Source organism: Neofelis nebulosa, chromosome 12, assembly GCF_028018385.1.
Source record: "Neofelis nebulosa isolate mNeoNeb1 chromosome 12, mNeoNeb1.pri, whole genome shotgun sequence".
Taxonomy (NCBI): domain Eukaryota; kingdom Metazoa; phylum Chordata; class Mammalia; order Carnivora; family Felidae; genus Neofelis; species Neofelis nebulosa.
In genome coordinates, this window is record NC_080793.1 from 27,815,945 (window position 1) to 27,831,250 (window position 15,306).

General features: G+C 36.7%; 1 protein-coding gene across 5 annotated transcripts in view; it reads right to left on the bottom strand.

Annotated features, from left to right (window-relative positions):
• The window catches only part of FSD1L (fibronectin type III and SPRY domain containing 1 like), a 77,875-nt gene that overhangs the window by 7,051 nt on the left and 55,518 nt on the right, over positions 1–15,306 (bottom strand). For all 5 annotated transcript variants that reach the window (XM_058694675.1, XM_058694673.1, XM_058694674.1 and 2 more), the window contains 2 exons: positions 14,703–14,954; positions 11,062–11,150 (listed from right to left, as the gene is read on the bottom strand). In XM_058694675.1, the coding sequence (XP_058550658.1) occupies positions 11,062–11,150; positions 14,703–14,954 (341 nt within the window). The remainder of the gene's footprint in view (positions 1–11,061; positions 11,151–14,702; positions 14,955–15,306) is intronic.

Genomic DNA, 15,306 nt, shown 5'->3' on the forward strand with positions numbered 1-15,306 from the left:
ATGGAAAGAGCCCAAATGTCCATCTACTGATGAATGGATAAAGATGTGGGGTGTGTGTGTGTGTATGTAACACACACACACGCACAAACACACAGGGGATATTAAACAAAAAGAATGAAATCTTGGGCCTGGGTGGCTCAGTCAGTTAAGCGTCTAACTCTTGATTTCACCTCAGGTGAAATCTCACACATCAGGCTCCGCACTAGCACAGAGACTGGGATTCTCTCTCTCCCTCTCTCTCTGCCCCTCCCCCACTCACACTCTCAAAATAAACCTTTTTTAAAAAAAGAAAAAGAATGAAATCTTGCCACTTACAATGACATGGAGGAGATAGAATGTATTACACTAAGCGAAATAAGTTGGAGAAAGACAAATACCATATGATTTCTCTCATATGTGGAATTTATTTATTTATTTATTTATTTATTTATTTAGAGACAGAAAGCAGGAGCAGGGGCTGAGCAGAGGAAGAGGGAGAAACAGAGTCTTAAGCAGGTTCCATGCTCAGTGTGGAGTCCGACGCAGGACTCGATCTCATGACCCCATGACAATGAGATCATGACCTGAGCAGAAATCAAGAGTCAGCGCTTAACTGACTAAGCCATCCAGGTGCCCCACTCATATGTGGAATTAAGAAACAAAACAGATGAACACATAGGAAGGGGGGAAAAAGAGGAGAGAGGGAAACAAACCACAAAAGACTCAATGACAGAGAATCAACTGAGGGTTGATGGAGGGAGATGGGTAGGAGATAAGCTAGATGGGTGATGAGTGCTTATTGTGTTGAGCACTGGGCATTGTTTTTAAGTGATGAATCACTGAATTCTACTCCTGAAACCAATATTGCACTGTATGTTAACTAAAATTTAAATAAAAATTTAAAAAAATTAAAAGGAATACAAAAGTCATACAGCCACTTTGGAAAACATTTTGGTAGCTTCTTATAAAGTTAAACATACACTTTCTTTTTTTTTCTTTAATTTTTTTTTAATGTTTATTTTTGAGAGAGAAACAGTGTCAGTGGGGATGCCCAGACAGAGAGGGAGACACAGTATTCAAAGCAGGCTCCAGGATCTGAGCTGTCAGCACAGCCCAATGCAGGGCCCAAACCTATGAACTGTAAGATCATGACCTGAGCCGAAAGCAAATGCATAACCTACTGGGACACACAGATACCCTAAACATACACTTTCAGTGTGATCTAATACCCTCACTTCTAGGTATTAACCCAAGAGATATGAAAACAAATACTCACGAAAAAATCTATTTGCAAACATTTACAGTGCCTTTACTTATAATTGCCAAAAACTAGAAAGAACCCCAAAGTCCTTCAACTGGTGAGTGGATGAATAACGTGTGCTACATACAGTCAGCAATAAAACACACATTTGTCAGCAAAAAAAAAAAGACACTATGACTGATAAACACAACATTGATGAATTTCAAATACATTATGCCATAGAATCAAAAGTCTACATACCATACAATTCCTTTCCTGTAATATTCTGCAAAAGCAAAACTATGGAGACTAAAACCTTGTTAGTGACTACCAGAGCTGGGTGTGATTAGAAAGGTCCATTACAAAGGAAGATGGACTTTTGTAGGGTGATAGAAATGTTCAATGTCTTGATTATGGTAATGTCACACAACTGTAAGCATTTGTCAAATCCCACAGAACTGTACACTACTATGAATTATCCTTAATAAACCTGTTTTTAAAAAGAAAACTAGGGGTGCCTGGGTGGCTCAGTCAGTTAAGTGTCCAACTGCAGCACAGGTCATGATTTCATCGTTCATGAGTTCAAGCCCCACATTGGGCTCTGTGCTGACAGCTCAGAGCCTGGAGCCTGCATCGAATTCTGTGTCCTCCTCCCTCTCTCTCTCTCTCTCTGCCCCTCCCCCACTCACGTTCTCTCTCTCTCTCTCTCTCTCTCTGTCTCTCTCTCTCCCTCTCCCCCCTCCCTCCCTCTCTCTCTCCCTCTCAAAAATAAACATAAAAAATTTTTTTAAAAAGAAAACTAATCTTGTAAACAAAAAGTTTAATAATCACTGACCTAGTTAATAAACCCTTCAATGAAAGGAAAAAAATAATTTCAACCAGTTTGAAAATACTTTTCCTAAAGCATCTTAACAACACTTACTAATGTAGTTAGTGTTTAATTATTTGGAATGAAAAGCAATAAACTCACTACATATCTACTTGAGATAAACTCAAATTAAACATGAAATCCAACCCTTTGAGACACAAGGAAAAAAATAACTTTTGAGTTTCATATGGTAAACAAATTTGTCCCTGAATGACCTATTTGGAAAAACAGCCAAAAAACACATAATACAGCAGAGGTTTGTGGTAAAGTAATAATAATAATAATAATAATAATAATAATAACAACGCTTCTAAATCCTTAAGTGTTTTTCTATGAACAATAACTTGATTCACTGATTACTTTTAATTTTTAATGAAAAACCAAGAGTTTTAGTTATTAGCATTGTTTTAAATTTAAGATTTTGGGGTATCCAAAGTGAATGATCATTATCAATTTTGAGAGTTAAAAGTACTATATTTTAAACCCACATATACCCTGAATACTTTCTCCTCACAGTTTGAGAAGCTACAGTCAGGGTAATGGTGGAAGAACACACATACAAAACATTCTGCCAACTCTGCAATGGAAATAACCCCCCTTGATTGTAGAAGTAACCCCCAAATTAAGAAAAGGTCTAGCCAGAATAATGAGGATCTGTCTTAATTGTACTGCAGAACTCCCCAGAGTAGCCCAAACTTACAGAGAAATCCAAAGGATAAAGGAGTTGGAAGAAGCAGTAACATCTGCTTAATAAAAAAATAAATTCAAACCAAGTTGCATTTTGTATGGAGAATAGACTTTTTCTAATATAAATTGTGACCACTAAACCAGCCTTGCAAGAAATTTTAAGGGAGACTCTTTGAGTGAAGAAAAAAACAAAACAAAACAGACCAAAAGCAATAAAGACTAGAAAGGACCAGAGAACATCATCAGAAACATCAACTCGATAGGAAACACATTGGCACTAAATTCATATCTTTCGGTACTCACTCTGAATGTAAATGGACTAAATGCTCCAATCAAAACACACAGGGGATTAGAATGGATAAGAAAACAAGCCCCATCTATATGCTGCCTACCAGAGACTCATTTTAGACCTAAAGACACAGCAGATTGAAATAAGGGGATGGTGAACCATCTATCATGCCAATGGACGTCAAAAGAAAGCCAGAGTAGCTGTATTTATATCAGACAAACTAGATTTTAAAACAAAGACTATAACAAGAGATGAAGAAGGGTGTTCTATCATAATTAAGGGATCTACCAAGAAGATCTAACAACTGTAAATATTTATGCTTCCAATTTGAAAGCACCCAAATTTATAAATCAATTAATCACAAGCATAAAGAAACACATTGATAATAATACCATAGTAGTAGGAGATTTTAACACCCCACTTTCAACAATGGAAACAATGGCTCTGAATGAGACCCTGGACCGGATGGACTTAACAGATATATTCAGAACATTTCATCCTAAAGCAGTAGAATACGCATTCTTCTTGAGTGCACATGGAACATTCTCCAGAACAGATCACACACTGGGTCACAAATCAGCCCTCAACAAGTACAAAAAGATTGATATCATACCATGCATATTTTCAGACCACAATGCCATGAAACTTGAAATCAATCACAAGAAAAAATGTGGAAAGACCACAAATAACTGGAGATTAAAGAACATTCTACTAAAGAATGAATGCACTAATCAAGAAATAAAGAGGAAATTAAAAAGTACATGGAAGCCAATGAAAATGAAAGCATGACAGTCCAAAGCCTCTGGGATGCAGCAAAGGTGGTCATAAGAAGGAAGTATGTAGCAATGCAGGCCTTCCTAAAGAGGGAAGAAATGTCTAAAATACACAACCTAACCTTACACCTAAATGCGCTGGAAACAGAACAGCAAGTAAAGCCCAAAATCAGCAGAAGAAGGGAAATAATAAAGATTAGGGCAGAAGTCAATGATATTGAAATAAACAACAACAACAACAACAACAGTAGAATAGATAAACAAAACCAGGAGCTTGCTAGTTCTTTGAAAGAATTAACAAAATTTATAAACCCCTACCCAGATTGATCAAAAAGGAAAAAGGAAAGGACCCAAATAAATAAAATCAGATGAGAGAGATCACAACCAACATCACAGAAATACAAACAATTATAAGAGACTATTACGACCAATTATATGCAAACAAATTGGGCAATCTGGAAGAAATGGACAAATTCCTAGAAACTAACTGAAAAGGAAAAAGTAGAAAATTTGAACAGACCCACGACCAGCAAAGAAATTGGATCAGTAATCAAAGATCTCCCAACAAACAAGAATCCAGGGATGGATGCCTTCCTAGAGGAATTCTACCAAACATTTAAAGAAGAGATGGGGTGCTTGGGTGGCTCAGTCAGTTAAGTGTCCAACTTCAGCTCAGGTCATGATCTCGCGGTTTGTGAGTTCGAGTCCCGTGTTGGCTCTGTGCTGACAGTTCGGAGCCTGGAGTCTGTTTTAGATTGTGTGTCTCGCTCTCTCTCTGCACCTCCTCCCTCCCTCCTTCCTTCCCTCATTCCCTCTCCTCCCTCCTCAAAAATAAATAAACATAAAAAAAATAAAGAAGAGTTAATACCTATTCCTTTGAAGATGTACCAAAAAATAGAAATGGAAAGAAAACTTCCAAACTCATTCTATGAGACTAGCATTACTTTGATTCCAAATGCGAACAAAAACACCACTAAAAAGGAGAACCATCGACCAATCTCACTGATGAGCACGGATGCAAAAATTCTGAAGAAGATACTAGCAAACCAAATCCAACAATACATTAAAAGAATTATGCACCACGATCAAGTGGGATTTATTCCTCTCCCTGAGATGCAGAGCTGGTTCAATATCTGCAAATCAATTAATGTGACACATCACATTAATAAAAGAAAGGATAAGAACCACATGATCCTCAATAGATATAGAAAAGGCATTTGACAAAATACAGCATCCTTTCTTGATAAAAACCCTCAAGAAAGTAGGGATAGAAGGAACATACCTCAAGATCATAAAGGCCATATATATGAAAGACCCACAGCTAACATGATCCTCAATGAGGAAAAACTGAGAGCCTTCCTCCGAAGGTCAGGAACACAACAGGGATGTCCACTGTCACCACTGTTTTTCAACAGTGTTGGAAGTCCTAGCCTCAGCGATCAAACAAAGAGAAATAAAAGGCACCCAAATTGGCAAGGAAAAAGTCAAACTTTCATTCTTCACAGACAACATGATACTCTGTGGAAAACCCAAAAGATTCACCAAAAAACTGCTAGAAATGATACATGAATTCAGCAAAGCCGCAGAATATAATATCACTATACATTTCTTTACACCAATAATGAAGCAGCAGCAGGAGAAATCAAGGAATCGATTCCATTTACAACTGCACTGAAAACCATAAAATACCTAGGAATAAACCTAACCAAAGATATAAAGGATCTGTACACTAGAAACTATAGAAAGCTTATAAAAGAAACTGAATAAAACACAAAGAAATGGAAAAGTATTTCATGCTTGTGGACTGGAAGAACAGATATTGTTAAAACACCAATATTACACATTCAATACAATCCCTATCAAAATAACACCAGCATTCTTCACAGAGCTAGAACAAACAACCCTAAAATTTGTGTGGAACCAGAAAGGACCCCGAATAGCCAAAGCAATCCTGAAAAAGAAAACCAAAGTGGGAGGCATCACAATTCTGGATTTCAAGCTATATTCCAAAGCTGTAATCATCAAGATAGTATGGTACTGGCACAAAAACAGACACATAGATCAATGGAACAGAAGAGAGAACCCAGAAATGGATCCATAAATGTATGGCCAACTAATCTTTGACAAAGCAGGAAAGAATATCCAATGGAATAAAGACAGTCTCTTCAACAAAAGGTGTTGGAAAACTGGACAGCAACATACAGAAGAATGAACCTGGACCACTTTCTTACACCATATACAAAAACAAACTCAAAACGGATGAAAGACCTAAACGTAAGACAGAAAACCGTTAAAATCCTAGAGCAGAAAACTGGCAACAACCTTTCTGACCTTGGCCGTGGCAACTTCTTACTTGATATGTCTCCGGAGGCAAGGGACACAAAAGCAAAAATGAACTACCAAGAGAAGGAAAAGGAAAGCCAGAGTGGAAAAGACATTTGCAATGCATATATCTGGCAAAAGACTCAGTTCAAAAATGAACTACTGGGACCTCATCAAGATAAAAAACTTCTGCACAGTGAAAGAAACAATCAGCAAAACTAAACGGCAACTGACAGAATGAGAAAAGACATATACAAATGACATATCAGATAAAGGGTTAGTATCCAAAATCTCTAAAAAACTTATCAAACTCAAAACCCAAAAAACAAATAATCCAGTGAAGAAATGGACAAAGACATGAATAGACACTTCTCCAAAGAAGACATCCAGATGGCCAACCGACACATGAAAAAATGCTCAACATTACTCATCATGAGGGAAATACAAATCAAAACCACAATGAGATGCCACCTCACACCTGTCCAAATGGCTAAATTAACAACTCAGGAAACAACAGATGTTGGCAAGGATGCAGAGAAAGAGGAACCCTTTTGCACTGCTGGTGCGAATGCAAACTGGGGCAGCCAACTCTGGAAAACAGTGTGGAGGTTCCTCAAAAAATTAAAAATAGAATTACTCTATGACCAAGCATTTGCACTACTAGGTATTTATCCAAAGGATACAAAAATGCTGACTGGAAGTGGCACGTGCACCCCAATGTTTATGGCAGTACTATCGACAATAGCCAAATTATGGAAAGAGCCCAAATTTACAGTGACAACTGATAAATGGACAAAGATGCGGTATATATATATATATATATATATATATATATATATATATATATGCGGTATATACATATATATATATATATGATGCAATATTACTCAGCAATCAAAAAGAATGAAATCTTGCATTTGCAATAACATGGATGAAACTAGGAGTGTATTATGCTAAGCGAAATCAGTCAGAGAAAGACAAGTATCATAGGATTTCACTCATATGTAGAATTTAAGATACAGAACAGGTGGGCATAAGGGAAGGGAAGCAAAAATAATATAAAAACAGGGAGGGAGACAAACCATAAATGACTCTTAAAAAATTTTTTTTAATGTTTATTTATTTTTTGAGAGATAGAGACAGAGCATGAGTGGGTGAGGGGACAGAGAGAGAGGAAGTCACAGATTCCGAAGCAGGCTCCAGGCTCTGAGCTGTCAGCACACAGCCCAATGTGGGGCTGGAACTCGTGAACCACGAGATCATGACCTGAGCCGAAGGTGGATGCTTAACCAACTGAGCCACCCAGGCGCCCCCGTAAGTGACTCTTAAATACAGAGAACAAATAGTGTTGCCAACGAGGTGTTGGGTCAGGGGAAGGGCTAAAGGAATGAGGGGCAATAAGGAGGTTGGGATGGGCACTGGGTGTTATATGTAAGTGATGAATCACTAAATCCTACTCCTGAAATTATTGTTACACTAGATGTTAACTAACTTGGATTCAAATTTAAAAAAATAAATAAATGAAAGGCAACTGATGCAATGGGAAAAGATATTTGCAAATGACATATTATATAAAGGGTTAGTATCCAAAATCTCCAAAAAACTTATCAAACTCAACACCCAAAAAACAAATAATCCAGTGAAGAAATGGACAAAGACATGAATAGACACTTCTCCAAAGAAGACACCCAGTGGCCAACCGACACATGAAAAAATGCTCAACATTACTCATCATGAGGGAAATACAAATCAAAACCACAATGAGATATGACCTCACACCTGTCAGAATGGCTAACATTAGCAATTCAAGAAACAACACAATGTTGGTGAGGATGCAGAGAAAGGTGGAACACTTTTGCACTGCTGGTGGGAATGCAAATTGGTGCAGCCACTCTGGAAAACAGTATGGAGGTTCCTCAAAAAATTAAAAATAGAACCACCCTATGACACAGCAATTTCACTGCTAGGTTATTTACCCAAAGGATACAAAAATGATGATTCAAAGGGGCACATGCTCCCCAATGTTTATAGCAGCACTATTGACAATAGCCAAATTATGGAAAGAGCCCAAATGTCCATCAACTGACTAATGGATAAAGAAGATGTGGTTTATATACACAATGGAGTACTATGTGGCAATGAGAAAGAATGAAATATGGCCCTTTGTAGCAACGTGGATGGAACTGGAGAGTGTGATGCTAAGTGAAATAAGCCATACAGAGAAAGACAGATACCATATGTTTTCACTCTTATGTGGCTCTTGAGAAACTTAACAGAAACCCATGGGGGAGGGGAAGGAGAAAAAAAAAAAAAGAGGTTAGAGTGGGAGAGAGCCAAAGCATAAGAGACTCTTAAAAACTGAGAACAAACTGAGGTTTGACGGGGGGGGGGGGGGGGGGGGGGTAAGTGATGGGCATTGAAGAAGGCATCTTTTGGGATGAGCACTGGGTGTTGTATGGAAACCAATTTGACAATAAATTCATATATTAAAAAAAAAAAAAGAAGATGTGCTATTTACATATACAATGATATATTACTTGACGATCAAAAATGAAATTTGCCATTTGCAACAACATGGATTGAACTAGAATGTATTATGCTAAGCAAAATAAGTCAGTCAGAGAAAGACAAATACAATATTTCATCACTCATATGTGGAATTAAGAAATAAACCAGATGAACATAGGGGAAGGGACAGAAAAATAAGATGAAAAAGAGAGTGGGAGGTAAACCATAAGAGACTCTTAACTACAAAGAACAAACTGAGGGTTGCTGGAGGGGTGTTGGGTGGGGGGATGGACTAAATGGGTGATGGGCATCAAGGAGAGCACTGGGTGTTACATGTAAGTGTTGGATCATTAAATTCTACTCCTGAAACCATTATTGTTTGTTATGTTAAGTGGGATTTAAGTAAAAGTAAAAAAATAAAATAAATCAACCTGAAATTGAGTAGTCCTGGTATCATCTATGTGTGTACAGACACATATATTCTGCCTACCACACATAGACTGTTAATCTAATATTTTACAAAGATGACACTCCACTACAACAGAAAAAAAGATGGTCTTCTCAATAAATGGTCATGGAATAAGTAGATAGCCATAAGGAATTTAGGAATTCCTTACATTTAAGTTGACCCCAACCTCATACCAAACATGGCAATTCTACATTGTACTTGCATTGTAAATGCAGTCTGTATCTAAAGGTACAAGGAAAAGCTTTTAGAAGAAAACAAGAATATTTTCATGACCTTGGTGGTGCAAAAAGATTTCTTAAAGAAAAAAGTGCTAACCATACATTTTTAAATTGATAAATAGAGCAAAATTAAAATTAACAACCTTTTTCATGAAAAGATACCAAGAGAGGGAAAAGGAAAGCCAGAGTGGAAAAGAAATTTGCAATACATATATCTGGCAAAAGACTCAGGCTAGAAACTTAACAGAAATCCATGGGGGAAGGGAAGGAAAAAAAAGGAAAAAAAAGAGGTTAGAGTGGGAGAGAGAGCCAAAGCATAAGAGACTCTTAAAAACTGAGAACAAACTGAGGGTTGATGGGGGGTGGGAGGGAGGGGAGGGTAGGTGATGGGCATTGAAGAGGGCATCTTTTGGGATGACCACTGGGTGTTGTATGGAAACTAATTTGACAATAAATTTCATATAATAAAAAAAAAATACTCAGGTTATTTAAAGAACTCCAAATTGATCAATAAGACATAGGAAGAGGACTCAATAGAAATACAGGCAAAAGACTTGAGCAACCATTTCACAAAAGAGTGTATCTAAATAATAAAGATTAAAAAAAGTGTTCGACAGCACTAGTCATCAAGGTAGTGCAAATGAAAAACCACAATTCAATATATCTTACCCATTAGAAGAACTAAAACTTAAAAAAGATACTACCAAGTGTTGATATATTGCTAGCAATAAATTAGTATAACCACCAACTTTGAAAAACCCTGCTAGAGTTGATTACACACACATTATACTATCTAGCAACTCCAATCTTAGTTATATACCCAACAGAAACATACATTTACCAAAAGGCATGAACAAGAATATTCATAACTATTCCATCTGTAAATGTCCCCAAGGAGAAACCACACAAGAATCCAACTAAATTAGAATGGATATATAAATGATGAAATAGTCATATAATGGAAAACTACACATACAAATATAAAGTAAAACTATATGAGATGAGTAAACTACCACCACATAGAATAACATGGATAAATCTCACAAACATAATGCTAAACCAAAAAGATATTGTATACAAAGGTGAAAAGGAGGCAAAATTAATTTATGGTATTAAAACTCAAGATGGTAACCACTTTGTAGGCAGGCCAGTAGAGGCTAGAAATGGGCACAAGAAAGCACAGGAGGCTCTGTTAATGTTCTACTTCTTTTCCTTTTTTTTAAATGTTTATTTTTTTTTTTAACAGAGAGAGACAGCATGAGCAGCGTGAGGGGCCAAGAGAGAAGGTGACACAGAATCTGAAGCAGGCTCCAGACTCTGAGCCATCAGCACAGAGCTCAACACGGGGCTCGAACTCACAAGCCGTGAGATCGTGACCTGAGTCAAAGTTGGACACTTAACTGACTGAGCCACCCAGGCACCCCATTAAGGTTCCACTTCTTGATCTAGATACCGATTACAAAAATGTGTGCAGTATATGAAGATTCATCAAACTGCATTCTTATGGTTTGCATACTTTCATGTAATAATATTTACTTCAATAAAACACACCAAAAATATACCCACAGTCACAGATTTGGAAGAGGTAGATTAGGGAAAGAGGAAAGAATATGAAGGAAAAATAAGATATTCGGCTTCCCCAAATATATAGAATAGATTGTTCTCAATAAATTTGTCAAACCAAATAAAATATAAATTTGGTACTAACCATGAAACCAGGTAGTACTGGCTGAGTAAATTTTGTCTTAAAGGAATACAACAACTGTTTTGAGCTTGCATCATAGAAAGAAAGTTGACCTAAAAGAAAAAAAAAAGGGGGGGGGGACTAATTTATTACACACATTTAATTAAATCTAACATATCATCATGGGTAAAGTAATAACTGAATACATATTTGGGACTCTTTTTGGTTACAAACTATAAGGACTAGACTTAGAAATTCCCACTTGAAAATCAGTAGTATACATGCTTAAGAAAAGGCCCAAATCTAGTTTTCTTTCCTGATTTTCAAGATCTCTATAGTGCTTCCATAATCTAATTCAACTATAGACTATTTTATCATTATTTAACAAATGGCTTCCTTAACTCAGTAAAAACCAAGGCTATTTCTTCTTCATTTTTACTATACCTAGCCTCTCTACCCAACTCCCATCACCATTTAAGGTTTACTCTATTAAACCTTGTCTTCTAAATACTTCAAGCAATACTCATTTTAGTTTCTGAAATCATAGTTATCACTGCTTCAGTTTTGCTAATTTTAAAAATACCATCCTGGTCTGTCTTTCAATGTTATCATGCAACTAAAATGATTGTTTTTTGACCACCTAACTGTACAACTTGATGGCCTCCTTACATCTGTTATCACTTCTTGAAATTCTTGTCCCATGACTTCTCTTGGTCTGTATCTAACTCTGACGATATCTTCTATCTCCTTTTCTCCTATTCTGAATGTAGATGTTTGCCCAGGCTCTCTTTTCTCTCTACAATGTTTCCTTAATGACTCAGCTGCCACCAAACAGAGAAGAGAAACTAGCATTTATGTCTACCATTAAAGCACTGGGCTCTTTATATACATTACCTCAAAACATTAAGCAACCTATGAATGGTCACAAAGTTAGTAAACAACACAGCAGTAACATTTAATTGTTCTATGCAATCTTCAGTAGCCACTCTGTGATGGTGTATCTAGTATGTAGCTCCAGCTCTACATCTTTTCTGAGTTCTAGCCCTGAAATTTTCTCAATATTAGCCAGCTATGCCACATGATTATCCTGCTGGCATCTCATCTTGACCCAGGACTATGTTCCCCATGCTGCTGATGACATGCCATCCTCTTGACCACAGTGGCTGGAATCTCAGTCATCTTCAACTCTTGTTTGTTCACTTTCCAATCCACATTTAGTTATTGAGTCCTATGAATTCTACTTTCATACCATCAAATCCATTCCTCTTGATTCCCCACTGCTCAGGCCCTTGTTACTAATAATCGCTCAACAAACACTTATTAAGGGCTTACAATGTAAAATGCCCTTGCCAGGAATAAGGATACAATACTTAACAAGATAAACATGGCCCTGCCACACTGCTTAAAGACTGACTCCTGAAGAGTCTTAACAATATGTTTGCAGTCTCTTCCACATTTAGCCACTTACTGTCCAATATTTCTAAAACTAGATTATCATACGACTACAGTTTCCTAAAATGCAGAGAAATCCCCTTCCCTCAAATAACAAAAAAGAGGAGCCTATTATTATTTTTCAAGGCTCTCGGAATCTGATCCCATCTTACATTACAACTCCTTCCTACCCTATGCTCTAGGCTAAACAACACACTTCTCACTACCACCTTTGAGGAACCGCACAAAGCACGAGAAAACGGAAGATAAGCAAAAGCTACCTTGAGAGTTGAAAAAGGAAAAAAAAATGTGTGCCAATAAATTTAACATGTATCCTGAGGAAATTATTTATCCGAGTCAAAGTGGGTAAGTAAAAAGAATGCAGCAAGACTAACGTATTGTCACTAAAATTCAATCAAGCCAAAATTAACTTTTCCCTTTTGAGTAACTAGGTTGAAGGCTCAGTAAATTATCTGGAAACATGTTACTTAAAATGGTAAAATAGAGTTTTATCTGTTTACAGTGTCAATTTAAAGAGAAGTACCTAGGGAATTACTTTTGTTCCCTAGTTCAATAGGGTCATCTTTAAAATTTTTATAAATATTTTGATGACAGTAGAGAAGATACTTATCAAATACCTAATTCAAAAAGTTCAAGCAAATTTTGCAAAAGATAAATATCAAGTTACTTTTTAGATGATTTTAACAGAAGTGTTCAAAAAGCTTGGTCAAATCTATTAAGATGAAACCATTAGAGACTCTTAACTATAGAGAACACATTTAGGGTTGACGGAGGGAGGTGGGCGGGAGAAGGGCTAAATGGGTGATGGACATTCAGGAGGGCACTTGCTGGGATGAGCACTAGGTATCACTAAATTCTACTCCCAAAACCAACAGTACACTACATGTTAACTACTATTTAAATAAAAATTTGAAACAACAACAACAAAAGAAACTTAAGGACAAATGTAATATTCTTGAGTTTAAACAACAAAAACAACCCTAAACTGCCTAATATATGAAAAAAAAAAAAAAGGCAGTTTAATAGAACTCCATGAAAAAAGATCTAGTGGACTGGGTGGCTACAAGCTCAATATACACCAACAATGATAATAAGTCATAGTACTAGAAACTGTGCTGCCAAATCACATGTCCTATGATGGTCCTCAGTTTCATGTTCTACTTTGAGAACGCTTCTTTAAGAAATAATGTTGACATAGTGTACAACCACATACTTTAATTTTGGAAAAATTAAACTGTAAGAGGAACAGCCAGTGATACAGAAAATGTATAGTCTGGAAAACCAGCACAAGAAGCAATGTTGGTTTTAAGCAAATAAGGATTATCATGTAAATGTGAATTAGGGAACATAATTCTGTGTTTCTTCAGATGACAAAATTTAAGGATAGCAGTCTCAAAAGGTATCAGGAAACAAAACAAGTCAATTTAAGAAAAACTCTGCAGGGGCGCCTGGGTGGCGCAGTCGGTTAAGCGTCCGACTTCAGCCAGGTCACGATCTCGCGGTCCGTGAGTTCGAGCCCCGCGTCAGGCTCTGGGCCGATGGCTCGGAGCCTGGAGCCTGTTTCCGATTCTGTGTCTCCCTCTCTCTCTGCCCCTCCCCCGTTCATGCTCTGTCTCTCTCTGTCCCAAAAATAAATAAAAAACGTTGAAAAAAAAAATTTAAAAAAAAAAAAAAAAAAAAAAAAAAAAAAAAAAAAGAAAAACTCTGCATTACCAAGTGCTCTCCAACAATGAAGTAAGCTACCTTCTACAACAATAAACTTCACATTAAAAAGTTCTTCAAGCACAGGAGTGACAACTACCTGCAGAGATAACTGTAGTAAGGATTTTATACTGTGTAGATTTGGGTAATTTCTAAGTCCACTCCAACTTGAAAAATCTGACTCCACCACTCTTTACAGGTAATAAAATCAGGTCAGGAAGGAATAAAAATGGACAGAAAAAATTTTAATGCTTAACACTAAAATTAACAAAATCATTCTTTCAGACCTATTAAGCATATTATACACGAGTGCTTTTGTAAGGCTTCAGGCAAACATCACGCACCCTCCCAGTCAATTCCAGAGCTGAAGTTATGTTTGTGATCAAATCCTAGTAGGTCAAAACACCCTTACCAAAATATTAAAAAAATTCTGTGTAGATGATTACCAATGAAAAGTACTGAAATGTAAGCAACTATGACAAAACGACTTATGAGAAAATCAGTAAACTTACCCCCATCAAAATCACAAAATACACCTATTCTCTCAGGAACAGTAACATCCAAGGCTTTGACTTTATTATTATGCTTTGCTGCAAATGTGTTTTGCAGCCAGTTGTTGACATGGACACACCAACTAGTGTTTGTCTTTCCTAATTGGTCAAATTTCCCCAAAGTCTTGTATGCTACTCCCACACTGTAGGATTTACAATCCTTCTGGGCCTTGACCTCCCAATAATGTTGTCCACTTTCAATGGCAGTGTCTCCTACAAAAGATCAGAAAGGTAAATTTGACTCTAAGATCTTCCTTATACGTCACATAGATTTTTACCTCTCATCCCACAAAATGGCACAAAAAATCTGATTCAGGAAAATAACCATATTAACACACAGACACTGTAAGCAGAGTATCTGTTATAACTTTACTTGTATATTTACTATTATTTTTTCTGATATATAAAAAGCTTTAGAACTTTTCTTCCTATCTCCTCAAAAGATATGCATACACGTAGAGCACTATATAAAATGAAATAAAGTTTTAAACAAATAAATAATTAGACGATTTGAAACCCGCCAAAAGTAATTAGGCTTCAGGAGGGAGAAACCTTGGCAAATATT